The following is a 15,974-nucleotide window of genomic DNA, read 5'->3' as shown; positions in this document are numbered from 1 at the left end:
ACTGAAGTAGAAGAAATAATTGTCAGTGACTTATGGGGTTAGGTACAGCTTACAGCAGTAAAATTTTTGAAAATATTCAACATTTTTTTTCCTCATTACTGTATCTTATACAACAATGAAAATTGGTATGTATAAAACACTGTCCTTCTGCTATATGAAAAAAATATTTTTACGATTTAAAAAATTACTTATATTTTTTTTTTTCCAATTAAAAATGGTGACAATTCACTGTGCAGTGCTGAAGCGTTTCCCTCATAACTCATAAACTTGTTAACTTTTTCATGTTCTCTCTCTTTTATTTTATTGCTGCAACTCATATTTACAATATCATGCTCTTTCAACTACATTCCTTAATAAATAATATATTTTTTTTTTATTTTGTGTTAGAAGAAAATACTGACATTTGACCATTTTTTAAAATGAATTTGTTTTTTTATCAGACAATCTATCAAAGGCAGAGGGGTGAACTTGCATCATATTGTAGATATGACATGCATAAATACACACAAAAAATTTCTTCACAGAATGTTGGATAGTTTTTTAGCTATGTGGGAAACGCTTCATCACTGCACAGTGAACTGAATTGAAAAAGAAAAATGTAAATAACTTTTTTAAATTGTAAAAATATTTTTTTTATATAGCAGAAGGACAGTGTTTTAAACATACCAATTTTCATTATTGCACAAGATACAGTAATGGAGAAAAAAAATGTTGAATGTTTCCACAATTTTACTGCTGTAAGCTGTACATAACCCCTTAACATCATTCTGTATACAGATTAATTCTGTGGTGTTCGGATAAAGGGGTATAAGTCATTTTTTTGTGCAGATGGAATTTTGTTCGCCAGATGAACACACAAGTTAAATTATACAACTGGATGTGCAAAAATCAAAGAATTCTAGGAGTTGATGTGTTTTATTTGTGTAGAAAATTATTTGTAACAAGTGTTCCAAGTTTAATTTTCACTTATATCCGAACTCATTTTTATGACTTATCTCCCTTTACCCAAACACTACAGAATTATAGGTTCTGTGTGGAATTGAGTAATTTTAAATTATCACATATCAACTTGATAGTGTCTCTGAACTAAGTGATAGAATCAACATACAACAGTAAGAGGGGAAAGATTCGACTTTTGATGTTTCTAATAAAGCACGTAGAATATATAGGGTCAGAGCGTGACATTGCAACTAACAGCATTCTCGCTCCCCTTAACCTGATGGAAGACAGTCTCTTGGAGGGTGAACAGATGGATGGGCAGACATATAAACCTGGAAGAAAAGCTAGGAAGTACATCTATGTAGCAATGCTCCTTGTTCACTTCCTGTGTCAGGAAGGTGAGTGACATATCCAGTTCCCAATAGTTGAGGGACCCAGAGAACGGATGGGAGTTCAATAATAGACTTAATGGCTGTCACAAATTGCTTCTTTGCCTAGAGGAGCTTTACTAGCTATAAAGTAACTTCACTTATATACAATTTAATAAATTTGGAGCACAATTCTAATAAATGAAGGGTCCTGGAGAAAAGAGGAAAAACACGTTTAGTCCAAATTTAGTAATTTTTATATTTTAATTGAATCTGGCAGTTAAAGTTAAGATCTTGAAGATATCATAACCATACAGGAGAAAAACTCGCTTGGTTCCACATTATAGGCATATTAAGAAAGGGTTTACACTGAAAGAAACTGTCAATTCTGTAGTCTGTAAATGCTCTCGTAAAAAATTTGCAAAATGTGACTAAACGTGTGTTTCCCCTGGACCCTCCAAATATGATGAATTGCAAAACAGACATGTTAGCAATGGTGACGATGACGAGGATGGAACTCTAGGTATATTATAAATCAGGAAAATATCAGATGCCAAAAGCATTACCTTTTTAAGAGATTAACCAGTTTTCATCAGTTGTTGAGAGACTGAAAAAAAAAAATTCATTTTAATAACGTTTGTTGAAATACTAAAAATGATGCTTGTACAGGATTCACCTAGTCCTATAGCACTGGAACCGTGCTGTGGCAATCGGGCAGCTGTTCTATCACTATTAGTCCGCCTGCCAACAGGTGGTGAGGTATTCACTCCTTCGGGACAGTCAGGTGAGTTATCAATTTGTTTATGTAGATTGACAAGAATCCAAATACATTAGAACCCTCTATTTAACGTTTTTCTGGGACATGGAATAATTAATCTTAAATGGAGGTTGACGCTAAATAGGAGTTTGCTACGTTTGTTAAAAAATGTTTGAATACTTTTGCAAAAAATACAATTTACAGTATTTGCAAAGAAAGCTACAATAAGTAAATTATGGACAATAAATACTGTACAAAAGATGGAAAACATAATGGGAAGCTTGTTGCCAATCAAGTTGTCTTCTTGCATCTCTGATATCTTAACATTTAGATTTCTTTCCATTTTGCGAATTTCCATGTGAGAAAGCGTTTTTATTTTCACGATCATTGTTTTCTAGTGATATTTACAGTAATGGTGAAAAATTCCATCTCTTCACTGTAGTAGCGCTGACCCATACACCTAAGCACAACAAAGACAAGAAGCGATTGTCATGGATGGCTGCTACATCCTTCATTGAATGTGATTGGTACTTGCAAAGGGCAGGAATTAGCAGACTGTTTGTGTTCTGCTGTGTATTATTCTGCTTGTGATTGATTTTTGCGAAGGGTGGGAATTAGCAGGCTGTTTGCATCCCGTTCTGCTGTGTGTTATTCTGCTTATGACTGGTTCTCGCATAGGAATAGGAATGCAGCTTCATGTGGACGTGGTGAGGGAGAGAAATCATCAGCAGCATTGCCAAGTCACTAATTCTAAAAAAATAAATTGTATTTTACTCGTTGAATCGAAATGTATTAGTCGAGATTTAAGGGAGTTTGTAATTATCACATGCAAAATAATGGTAAAAATAGCCTATCTTCAAGCAATCATAAATATAATACTATTTATCAGAGCTCTTTCATTTTTTAGTGATGTGTGTATATACATAAAGTTTTAAAATAAAAGAAGATGGTTATTCTAGAGCAGTCATGTCAACTGATGCCCATGTGGGCAAGCGTGCGCTTTAGAGCTCAGGAGAGCCTGAGTGCTTTACAGCGGGAGAGGTAGTATAGACTGCTTGGTCGAGCTATATACAGCACTGATTGAATGGATAAAGGGAAGAGAACTTATTAAAACTATATCCATGTTAATTTTTAGATTTGTCTGAGAAGTATAAGTGCATTATAAGAATTTAAGTTTCAATTTTAATGCTTATTTTTCACGAGTTTCCTTTTTATTCAAAAGCAGTATTTTCTCAACTTTTTATAGAAAGGTGAAATGTTTATTTAGTAGCCTTACAGGTACTGAAACAATGTTTTCGTAAATATATATTACTGAAGATACGTATTGAAAATTTTGAAAATATTCACAAGGAAAATGTTTGTAAGAAAATAAATTAACAAAGAAACTACTGTTACATCATAAACAAAGATATGTGTCCATGTGTTGTAAAAACGTCAGCTCTATAGCTTCAGCAGATTTCGAGAAAATAATAATGTAATATTCTGATGATAGGAAGTTGTCCAACAATATCACCTTAAAAGCACTCAGAATTTTAGTGATGTCTAAGGAGAACCATTCCTGCAGATGTGAATCAGTAAATTATTGTGCTTTGTTCTTGAGGTATTTCGTGTGTGAGGAAGTTTTTTTTGCATAGGTTGTCCTTAATATAGCCACACATTTGAAAGAAACATTCTGCATTATTTGGAGTCTTTTCGTCTCCCAAAAGCTACGAATTTTTTCTTTAAAAAAAAATATATCACTGCTAAGGAGGATTAGAGCTCTGTCAGCCATATTGTTCCTAACGATCAGTGAACAAGTTATAAAATGACAGGCTGCTTTGTGATTTTGGTTCCTTGGTTGCAGGTCTGGCAATAGCGTCAGCACTGGTGACCCTGGGTAACCCTCGCAAGGTCAGCATTGACCCCACAGGCAAGGCGGATACAAAGTGCAAGTCCCGTAAGTCGTCCAGTCAGCATCCAGAGAGCTGCATCTAGTGTGCCATGCTGTCAGAGGGTATCCTCCCCTTCTTGCATTACAACACCGGGTCGTGATTTTAACCCAAGGCTTCCAATACGAATTGTTAATTTATTTGCGAATTAATGTGCAGAATCTTTATTGGGTAACTGCTGACTGATTATAATAATTGAGTCTTTCAGTCAAAAAGTTAACTAACCATATAAAATGTCCACTAGTTCCTGAAATTTACAGGATACTCACATTAGGAAAAGGATTTGTTTATACCTTGTCTTGGATTTGAAATTTGCAGGTTCAGCTCATGATAATAATCATCAATATGGCTTCCATTGAATGGAAATAAATGACAAGGGAAAGTATGAAAGGAAAGCCAATTGTTGCTCGAGAAGTTCCTTGCTTTGCAAGGTAGCATCTGGTTTAGAGAGCACATGACTGCATGCCAACATCTCATCCAACTGTAGACAAAGTGAAAAAGCAACTAGAGAGTGTGAATTGGTATGATGCCATTAGGCGACAGTTTATATGAGGCTGAATAGTGAATGGGTCCAGGCTCAAGGGCTGTTTATTTGTCTTCATAACTGTATACTAGGCCTTTTAACACCTGGCATACCTCAGAGTAATGTTGGTTTCACAAGCTCTGTGGGATTTTGACTTCAAGTATAATATTGATCTAACAGAATTCGAAGTGTTTATACAGGACTTCTATTGTATATACTGACCGCTAGCACGTTGTTAATATGAACATCAAGTGCTTAAAAAAATTGCCTGTTCATATTAACGAAGTTCGTTTTATCCGAATTCTGATCGATTTTTGTTGCAATGAATCCACTATGACTCTTTCAGTTTTTGAAAGTTTTAACAATATGAGGGCAGTATAAGTGAGTTAGAAGTGATTTAAATTAAATTCATTATGGTTATAAAAGTTATAATCTGGAGGACGAACTTACGTATTCAGTTGATAACACTTTCTCATGATTTGTAATTAATAATAATGAATTTCGAATTATGTACCTGTGAACCTTCCTGAATAATATATTAGGCAATACGTACAGTTTAGAGAAGTTTCCATATCTGATATTTTCCATCTTTTTCTTGGTTGGTCCACCAATAGTGAAACAAGTTACTGACGATACTATTGGGCTTCGTCCTCCTTTGTCTTCTTCTGAAGGTGCTTACACACGTAGTGAACGAACAACGAACGAATGATGAAGCAAAACTTCGTTGTTTGTTTGCTGTTCGGAGCAACATATAAATCATCAGCAAATGGTCAGAGAACATTCACGTTCACTGATTATCCACAGTAATGGCAGATGATATAATTATAGCAAGTGTAGCTGTTGTTATTACTGTACTCCAACCACGAGAAAGTCTCCAGGGAATAAAACGAAGCGGGGTGATACTGTGAATGAATGTTGATGTCATAAGATGTCATAAGGTCACACACATGGGTACTCGTATATCTATTGGCTATCTCTCAAAGCACAAACCATAACACTGATATAAACATTTTTATACTACCCTAGTTACAAAATTAGATCACTGTTAATCTCCTGGTCTTTTAATCGCTCCATAAAGGAAATAACATATGCAGGAGAGCGCATGATTTTTAAACTGACGTTATAACTCTAATACTATCTATCTACTTTGCTCCAATAGATGATGCAATAGTAAGCACATTCCTTTCACGGTTTATCTCCTGGTTGGAGAACAGTATTATAGGCAGTTTAACAAAAAGGAAGTTAAAAAACAAGAGACAGTGGTAGCAGATGCCACTCTACAAAAGTCGCAATCAATATAAAGGCACCGACTTGCTTCATGATTTACGTCGCATTGAATTGGGACAGTTTCACAATTTCTGTCGCATTTCAGAAACAGACTTGGAAGTATTACTGTGCAAAATATGGCCATAAAATTTCCTGCTTCCTACATACATCAATAAGTTTGATGACAGCTTCTTCATTCTACTCGAGTTTCGACATTTGGTTGGTGAAATTAAACTAACCGCTGCGTTCTGCTATGAACTGCAGACAAGTGGCATATCCCATCCACAACGAATACCAACTTCCTTTGATGTACCAACAAGTGATGGATCACTACTGAAGGCAAATCAAATGATCGGTTTCCCTTTGCTGCATCGTCCACACATTCTGATTTCAATTGGCGAATGCATTCGTTTGTTCACTATGTGTGTACGCACCTTAACAGAAACAAAGTAACAGCATGCTGCATGCCTCTGTTGGCGTAGGCTGCGGAGGTGAGGGTGTGAGAGAGAATGCATGTGCACGCGATGTGCTATTGTTTATCAATATGGCCACCGACTGCCAAGTTTGAACTTAGTAAGCTGGAGCCGTCAAACATGTAAACGGGTAATTTTAATGTATGTTTAATGGAATTGGGGCTGGGACTCCCAAAAATAGATATACTAAACAGGAAAACGTGGTAAAGAGGAACGTGCTAACAAGATTCCACTGTACAATACTGTACAAATGGTTACAGTTAACAAGGAATGTCTTAAAACAATAATGGCTATATCTTGAAGTTCAAAAGATCAATATGGAAGCGATGAAAGAAATTGATACAAAATCTGGAGATTGTGCCCCTTGCATTATGTACTATACAGAGTGTTTCAAAAATACGGGGCATAATTTGAGGTATGTATTTCCCACATGTAGACAAATAAAATAGTTCATTACAACATGTGTCCGGAAATGCTTTATTTCCGAGTTATGGCGTTCACAACATTGAAATTCACCGGAACCATAACTCGTGTTTTAGAAGACACTCCACTGATCAATCGTCAACACATTCACTTCTTGCACGATGGCGCTCCTGCACACTTCAGTCGTACGGCTCGCCGGTACTTGGATCGAAGGTTTCCTGATCGATGGATAGGTAGAGGTTGCCCAATTGCTTGGCCTCCACGCTCACCTGATCTGAACCCTCTCGATTTGTACTTGTGGGGCCATTTAAAATCATTGGTTTATTCGTCTCCGGTGCCTGATTTGGAATCCCTTCGGAATCGAATTGTGGCATGATCTGAGGACATACGCAATACTCCTGGAGTTTGGGATCGTGTTCGCAGGTCAATGAGACATCGATGTGAGGTCTGTATTCAAGCAGGAGGTGGACATTTTGAACATCTTGTGTAATGACAACGACCTGCGGAAAGAAAAACGTTCCGGTGAATTTCAATGTTGTGAAGGCCATAACTCGGAAATGAAGCATTTCCGGACACATGTTGTAATGAACTATTTTGATTGTCTACATGTGGGAAAAACATACCTGAAATTATGCCCCGTATTTTTGAAACACCCTGTATATTTTTCTTTCCAGATTCAAATATGAAACTAGAGTATAAAGTGTGGATTATGTTATATGGTTATGTGCTAGTACCTTTTTTTTTTTCCGAGGCAGGTAAAATGACCTGTTTTAACCATTTGTAAATCTCTGAAAAATACCATATTGTAGAAATATCTACTCTATGAGTATGAAGTTACTTCGTGTGGACGGACAGAAACATGAATAGACACCAATTATCATTTATTTTCAGTATGCACAGACCCATTTAAAAATGAAATGTGAAATGCAAGCTTATTGACAAATAAGAAGAGACTTCAGAATACCGCATGTGACTTATCAGGACTCAGCATAAGTTCCATTAAAATTAAATGAAGACTGTACTACCATAACAAGGGAAATGTTGTGACCTTGACCTTGTGTGTTGTAATGCATACAAAAACCTCTGTATATCAAAGTTAACGTACTTCTTGTGTCTGTAAGAATGAATGACCATGTAAACATAGAACACCTAGACCATGAGTTTTGTATATATGGAGTTGCCTTCAATTAGCGTTTTTTATTTAAAAATTATATTTCTCTTTCATATGTAAATTTAAAAACCGCAGTGTGTTTACGATATTTTAGTATAATTTTATTACATTCGTCAATGTCAGTTCTTGTTGTTGATTTAAATATTGCTTGCATTATTAGAGAAAGCTAGGAAAAATGCTCTGTATGTTGGAGCTGTTCAACTTTTCACTCCTAGGGCTTCAATTCAGCTGCTAACTTCAGAGACAATATGATATGTATATTGTATTTCTCCTAATCTGTTATCAGCCCAAGTAACTTGTTGAATTTATTGGCTCATAATTGCACTGTTCTCTGTATCCTAAATGCTGTTGATACAGTTGTATTGATATACATTAGTCATAAGTTACATTTTCCTTTCAATATAAAGAGTGAACCGTAAGTAATGTCATTAATTTCAGGATATTTTTTTGATATTTCAAACAAAAAAAGTTTAATACAATTTCGCTCGTTTTTGCTTCCTTTTCGAGATAAGAATTGTTCTATATGAAACATTTCATAGCGTGTTTTGGGAAAGCCATTGATTTAGTTCCCAATATGCTCAGTCAATTTAAGAGAGCAGCGTATTGTGATAATAAATGATTCAAACAATTTAAGTTTTGTCCTTTAAATGTGCAGAAATTTCTTACGAACAAATGTGACATTGTAAAATTCCTTTTCAGAACGAAAAGTTACATTTGTTGGGATCAAATTTCTGTCACATTTGAAGAACAAAATTAAAATTCTTTCAATCATTTATCAACAGTAATCTCACTAGAGGTTTTGATTTATCTAGAGAAAATCAAAACTCGAGTGGGATTTAATAGACTATTACACAATTAGAAGAAAATATATAAAGATTAGAAGTAACGAAGTACTCCAATACAATAAAATATTAATTGACTTACGAAAATACAACTGTCTTCAATTAATGTATTATTGTACCATCTGAACATTACAAATATTATGCTACATGCATGCTAAATGGCAGTGGTGTGTTATAATAATTATGTGATGTTATCAGGTGTGCCAACTATGGAATCTTCATTGAACTCTGTAGATGGTTACATGATTCAATTTCATTTTTATTAAAACAGTTGCATTCCACTTCAATTATCCGGATCCTAGTAATCAACGTCACTTTACAGATGATTTTCAATAAATCTTAGTATTAAACAATCTCTGATACGTGACTATCCATAATATCATATAGCAGAAGCTATAACATAACCTAAATAATATAAACAATGTTTTAATTAAAAGTTTTAATTAGGGATGATGGAATAGACAAGAAAAGTTTTAATTATCGATGATGACATAAAAAATAAACATGAATAATTTTAAAAGAAACAATTATTGAATGTTTTAGTGGTTGGTGTTAGTGTTTTATATTAGATGTGTGCATAAAAGAAGTGTAACTCGTTGATGTACATGGTGTATTCCTTAACTTATTCAGGATTTCCGAATGGTGCTCTTCATTTATTTGTAAATAGGATTTCAGGGAAGATGCATAGGGATGACCAGTGATCTTTATCAATTCTTGTTCTTGAATGCCAATGCGAGTCATATTTGAAACTGCTGTGCATCGATTGGAGTTGTTTGTAATTTTCTGTTTTTTTTTACGCCCAGACTAGAGCAGTTTGAAATGTTGGCAAACAAAGAAACAAATGCTAGGGACACGATAAAATTAAACAAATGCTAGGGACATGATAAAATTGTGCGATAAGCAGCCATGATTGGTTAAATATGTCCTTTCGTACCGTTTTATTGGTCAAAAGTAGTATGACATAGTAAAAGTGTAATAGTCATCATAATACACTGTTCTCTTAAACTGGCTCAGTGTATTGAGAATTAAATCAACGACTTTCCCAAAACATGCTATGAAATGTTTCATATAAAACATTTTTTTTATCTCGAAAAGAAAGCAAAAACGAGCAAAATTGTATTAAACTTTTTTTGTTTGAAATATCTCAAAGAATAACCTCCCGAAATTAATGACATTAGTTACGGTTTAACCTGTATACCAGTACTGTTTGTTACATTTCATTTACAGCCTTCTTAAAGAAATAAACAGTATACTTTCAGTGAATAATGTGTCTATAAGACTTGTAGAATCTTAACCTTTCTTGTGAAATCCACTGAAAGGGAAGTGAGACTGGTGATCCTCTATATTATATTTGTGAAGTGTAAAATGTTTCTGTCCCAGAACAAATGGATAATTCATCAGTATTTTATCGCCTCTGAAGTTGGTTGCTTAGTGGACAGTCGTGTATAAAGTCCAACACCTTTTGAAATTGCAGAGCCTTCTAAAATATGCAAAAGAGGGAGAATTGGAAATAATTTTAACGAACACTTTAAGAGTCTTACAGATTCAAATTTGTTGACAGCAATATCTGCAATATTTCTCAGCTTTCTGTAATAATATAATAATATACTTGGAAATGTGAGCAGTAGTCAGAGATGATAGACATTTCTAAAAAATTGTGTGATTTGTCTAATTTTGTGTACTGTTTTTATTCGTGCAAATCTGGAGTTCAGTTACATTTTGAAAGTAATCTTAAATGTGGTGAGTTCTTGTGTTGTTATTCACATGTAATGTAATTTGTGTCATATAATGACTGACAATATTAGGTTCAGAAGTTCTTTCATAGCAAAAGTTTTTTTTATACTTTCAAAACTGTGGTAGTGTGTCACATATGTACCATATACAGAATCCTGAATGTGCACACGAGTTGTTTACTCCGTTACTCACTGTCATTCCAGCTTTATGTCTATTCTCCATATCATTTACAGTTTAAGAAAACTGTATTTTGTGGAGTAGTAATTTGGATTGGACTGTTTCCATTGCTGATTAATTATAGAAAACACAACATTTCGAATCTCATATCTGCCTCTTCATCCTCGGATGAAATGCGGTAAAGGAGAAAAATGAATCCTTATCATTGGAGCTGTTAGAAATGGCTCTATTCACTTGACTGGCCTTCTCCTCCTCTCCTGCAATTCTTGGCTCTGTGGTATTTAGTTTGTCGCCAAGTAAAATGTTATTTATTCTTTGAATGGTATCCACGAAACGTTGATGAAGATAAGATATTTAACTTGTAGACGTTTTAGAATGATGCTGTATCTGGGTTTGAGAAGAGCCAGTCTTCGATATGTTATGATTCCCATAAAGGTACGGTCACACGTCGCTACTTTGCTGTGCAACTTTTGTACTGCAGCTGCAAAAGTTGCGTGTCGTGTTCACACGTAAGCCAAAAGTAGTGTGCTGCACGCTACTTTTCGTGCTGCACAACCCAAGCGCTGCAAAAGTTGCAACTGGAGGTTTGCGAGTCTGTTCACACACAAGGCGCTACTTTTGCAGCCACAGTCTTGCTGCAGGTTTCCAGCTCCGTGTTGACTTCTCAATATACATTTTGTGATTATGTTCGCATTATTATGAAACTCATGCAATAGCTTAATTATCTTTTATTTGCTTTTCTGTCCTAACTAGTATCCTAGATCATTATTTACCCAGATAGGTCGGCCTTATGGGCTTTGACGTTAACAACTTTTGTCAGGTTTATTACTACGCTGCAATCTAGTTGTTACATAAGGAATCACGTCATAATTCCCATTTGAATTGCATTAGCGACTGTACTGCCATGTTGTGTTCGTTTACGCCGGACGGGTGGCGATCCTGGCGGTTGTTCTCTTCAAAGTGCAAATGATTTTAACATAGCGATGACCTATCTGTTACATATAAGATCTAGACTAGTATTCAGAAATTGACATTATTTTTACTATAAAGCTATTAAAACGCCTATATACTTAAATGATAACCAACAGCATATTCACGTAATCAATGTTGGCAACCCTCCTGTTTGAAACTACGCTACGGAAAATAAAAAAAAAATGAATTATATCCTCAGCATATATACTCAGTCTGTGTTGTACATTTAGTAACTGTTGCAAATAATTTATTTTCATCACATCTAACATTAAAATATATCCGAACAATAAAAATATCATTGGTACATTTGTGTGGCAACACTGGTCGCAACCGCAGCAAAAGTTTCAACAAAACCGATATCAGAAATGCTGCGGCTGGAACCCTGAGAATCCTGTTCACACATCGCTACTTCCAAGCTGCACGCAGCATGAAAAAGTAGCGGGCAGCATGTTCGGCAGCCGCTACTTTTCGGGTTGTCCACACGTCTCAGTACGAGAGTTGCGCAGTTTTTTGTACTGCAGGGCTGCAAAAGTAGCGACATGTGACCATACCTTAATTTAGCAGCAATGAAAAAAATTCAATTTAAATCTCTTCTTAATGTCACAATTGTTTTACTCCCTTCTTTAAATCGAAAGCTGTGTATGTTTTCATTTGTGGATTTAAATTTGAATTCATTGGCTACTGCTCTCATTATTGCTGAAATCTATGGCTTATGTAACATTGATTTAGATATTTTGGAAGGGAACAATAGATATTTAAACAGATTGCAGCTTGGCTTGTAATGGTGGCGGAAAGAAGTTACGTTTGTTGGTCATTGCAGTACATTATTGTCTCTTCTGTTCTTTTTTTTTATTTTGTATGGGTGTTAGGTTTGGTGACAGACACTTGAAAGTGCCAAAGACTGTGAAGACTCAATTCTGTGGGACACTGCCGGTACAAGGGACGTTACTGAAGCTTTACAGAGCGAGTGTAAAGAAGATAATGGAGGCTTCAGCATGGACTGCCGAACATTCCCCCCCAGGAGTTCCAGAAACGTTTGCATAGGCCTAAAGCTAAGTGGAGTGTGTGGTCTGGAATGCTCCTATTGTGTTATAGACTGATATTTTGTATTACAGACAGGTCAGGATGTTATTTCTATTGAACAAGGGGGTAGATATTGGGGATTTGTTAGCAAAACACATGGAACATTTGTTTTTGGTGCTGCGATTGTTTCGCAGATTTTTTTTTTCCATTTTTTTTTCATTCTCTTTACACGCAGCGATTTAAGCATGTCTCTTGACTATAAAAAGCTTGGCAACATCAGCTTTTCAACAGTGTTATTACGCGACCAAGCAGCGGAGATGTCCGAATGGAGTGGCATTCATAATCTGGGTTTATGTAAACTAATGGCGAAGTGCATCAACATCGGTTAAAAACGCAGTAATCATAGATTACAAAACGACGGTTAAACAGTACCAGTGGTTAAAATTTAATTTGTGTGCACCATTCATAATCACCAATTACTTAAACATGGCTAGCTGACACCTCATTTCACCGAAGTAAAATCTACACTGTTTCTACAAAATGACTAAAGGAAAGCATCCATACCGCTGCAAAGATAATAGTCAACGTCTAAAAACGACTGCGCTCACTCCATTCTACATCAAAATGAACGTGTTCTACATTTTTGCTTTGCATTTGTTTGCCTTTGGGCGCTGTTATATTTGCAAGCTGCATTTCTTTGCTTTTCAGTGCTGTGAGGTTAAAATCGTACAAAATAGAAAATTGAATTCAAAAATGATTATATCCCAATGTGTGGTTGAAGTATCGATAGACTTAATTACTAGATTTAAATATATTATATAAAAAGATGGAATATCTATAAAGAAAAAGGATGCAGAAGACTAGTAGGAATGTGTATACAAACCAGGACCCCATTTACACGAGGGAACTGTTCATTATCCTAAGATCCATCCATAACCTCTCTTTGTTCAGCCAGTGACATAGAGAAAGAGATATTCAAGTATTCCCTCTTAAAATACAGAAAATAACAGTTACATAGAATCGTAATATATTCACCTGATCCATAGAAGAAATATGGCTTTTTGTGTTATTTCAAGTGATCCGTTTGTAGATTTTGATAAACGAAATCCCTCCTGAAATTTTCTGTCACCTAATTCCTCGTAAGAATTCTCTCTTTCCACTAAAGAAACTTCATGCTCACGCTCTATCCAAGTAATTCAAGTACTGTACAATAATCGTCTTCGAAATAAACATCTGTGGCCTGGCCGCCATTTTGATTTACTTGCTCTACTAATCACTGGTTATCTCTTTTAACCGCTCGAATATAGCCAGTTAGAGATTACTGTGGTTAACCTCCTATTTAAGTTGTAACTGAGGTCGATCCACTGTAAAAATGCTTAACCAGGGGTTAGGTGACAATTTTAACTGGTGGTTACACTAACCGACATTGATGCACGTGGGCATAAATGATGCAATGATTCATATTCTTCATAGACCAGAAACTGAAGGCTCATTTTTCTATTACTAAGAACACTGACCACTCTTTATATAAGCAGTGCATAGCCATTATGTTGCAACTCATTGCTGTTTGGAGTTTGTAGGAACTTTCTGTGAATGATACATTTACTCATATCATCCATTTGTAGGATTTTATTTGCCAGTTTATTTAATTTTACTTAAACTGATATTTTTGCGTACAATTATCTACTTTTTTATTATGTTTTATTATTTTATAGGTTGTTGTTTAATTGAGGCGTGTGTATTCTGTTGCTTTGTGTATCAGAATAAATAATCCATACCTTTTCTAACATCACATATTTGTTAAGCTTGTTCATGTATCAGTTTCTGTTTCTCCATTCCACTACCAGAAGAAAACAATCTAGTAAGCTACTAGGTGTATATCTGACTGCATTTGAAGTGTCTTCACAGAATTTAATTCACTTTCTTCTCGCATCTCCGTGCTGCTTGGTCGCATTATACGTCTGATGTGACATATGTACATATTCTACTAACTAGTTGTCATTCATAAAAAAGGAGAAGCATGCACGGCGATCAGCTGCCAGTTGTATCTAGTCGTCCTTCCAACATCTCTCTATCTCTCTCATCATTTGTGTGACAGTGTAATGAATTTTTTAATGAATGAAATTAAAGGAATGAATTTTGTTTTCATTAACATGTACTTAGTTTTGAAGCATTTGCAGTGGTTTATCACTTACTGTTTTGAATATTTTGCTAGGGCCAATAGAATCTCTGGTGTGCATTAAACTAGGATTCATTATGTTACAATAGTACATTATGCAACGAGCCTATAATGGTAGTAATTAAGACGTGAGTATGGTTGTTTATGAAACGAGCGCAAGCGAGTTTCATAATTTTCATGCCAGCTTCTTAATTACCGTTACAGGCAAGTTTCATACGACTTTTTATGCTCGACCATATTTCTAACTTGAAATTATTCATAAGAATTCATGTTATGGTTATGTAAGTGAGGAGTGGAGCTGACCTGAATTGTGAGATGTGCAGACGCAAAAGTATTGATTTTTTCCGAAACACGAATGTCATTGACCTTGATATAATCTAGAGAATAACATGAACATTAGGCTTGATATAACCTGGAAATTGATTTAGAATTGAAAAACGAGATGATAAATTGATTTTATTTGAATATTATTTGCAATTAACGCTAATTATTATAGTAACAGATCATAACCTTCTGCGACAGTATTGGATTTCCAGCCTCCGTGACTTTTCGCTAATTGTCTTTCAATTGCATATCCGAGAATAATCGATACTTGCGGTTTTATAATGGTACAATCAGTACAATGGTGATTTCTCATTGGCAGAACAACTGAATTATAATGAATAGGTGTACTTTAATGAGGTGCATTAAAGGGCTACTACCAGGTGTATAATTATTACATTTCGGCATGATCGAGCATAAAAGTAATTTTATGCTCGACCATGCCGAAATGCAGTAATTATACACTTGGTAGCAGTCCTTTAATGCATGTCATTAAAGTACAGGTCTTCAGCCAATAACAAGTCAGCTTTGTACCGTTATATTGATTATTCTCGGATATGCAATCGACAGACAATTAGCAAAAAGTCACGGAGGCTGGAAAACCAATACTGTCGCAGAAGGTTATGTTCTGTTACTATAATAATTAGCGTTAATTGTAAATAATATTCAAATAAATTCAATATGTCATCTCGCTTTTCAATTCTAAATCAATTTCCAGGTTATATCAATATTAATGTTCATGTTATTCTCTAGATTATATCAAGGTCAATGACATTCGTCCCTCGGAAAAAATCAATACTTTCGCGTCTGCGCACATCTCACAATTCAGGTCAGTTCGCACATAACCATAAAAAGACCTAATTTTCAATACTTTCAAG

The 15,974-nt window shown here is 35.2% G+C and overlaps 1 protein-coding gene across 2 annotated transcripts in view; it reads left to right on the top strand.

Annotated features, from left to right (window-relative positions):
* dsd (attractin-like protein dsd) overlaps window positions 1-14,744 on the top strand; it is an 80,242-nt gene extending 65,498 nt beyond the window's left edge. Inside the window, exons 21-23 of one of the 2 annotated variants that reach the window (XM_069834167.1) lie at window positions 1,977-2,091; window positions 3,908-4,000; window positions 12,443-14,744. In XM_069834167.1, coding sequence (XP_069690268.1) covers window positions 1,977-2,091; window positions 3,908-4,000; window positions 12,443-12,462 — 228 coding nt within the window. In that variant the 3' untranslated portion in view covers window positions 12,463-14,744. Of the gene's footprint in view, window positions 1-1,976; window positions 2,092-3,907 lie in introns of both variants that reach the window. The other variant, XM_069834166.1, reaches the window with a different exon arrangement.
* Window positions 14,745-15,974: the final 1,230 nt, after the last annotated feature.

The sequence above is a fragment of the Periplaneta americana genome, chromosome 1 (genome assembly GCF_040183065.1).
Source record: "Periplaneta americana isolate PAMFEO1 chromosome 1, P.americana_PAMFEO1_priV1, whole genome shotgun sequence".
NCBI classification, from domain to species: domain Eukaryota; kingdom Metazoa; phylum Arthropoda; class Insecta; order Blattodea; family Blattidae; genus Periplaneta; species Periplaneta americana.
This window is presented reverse-complemented; position numbering and strand designations above follow the sequence as displayed.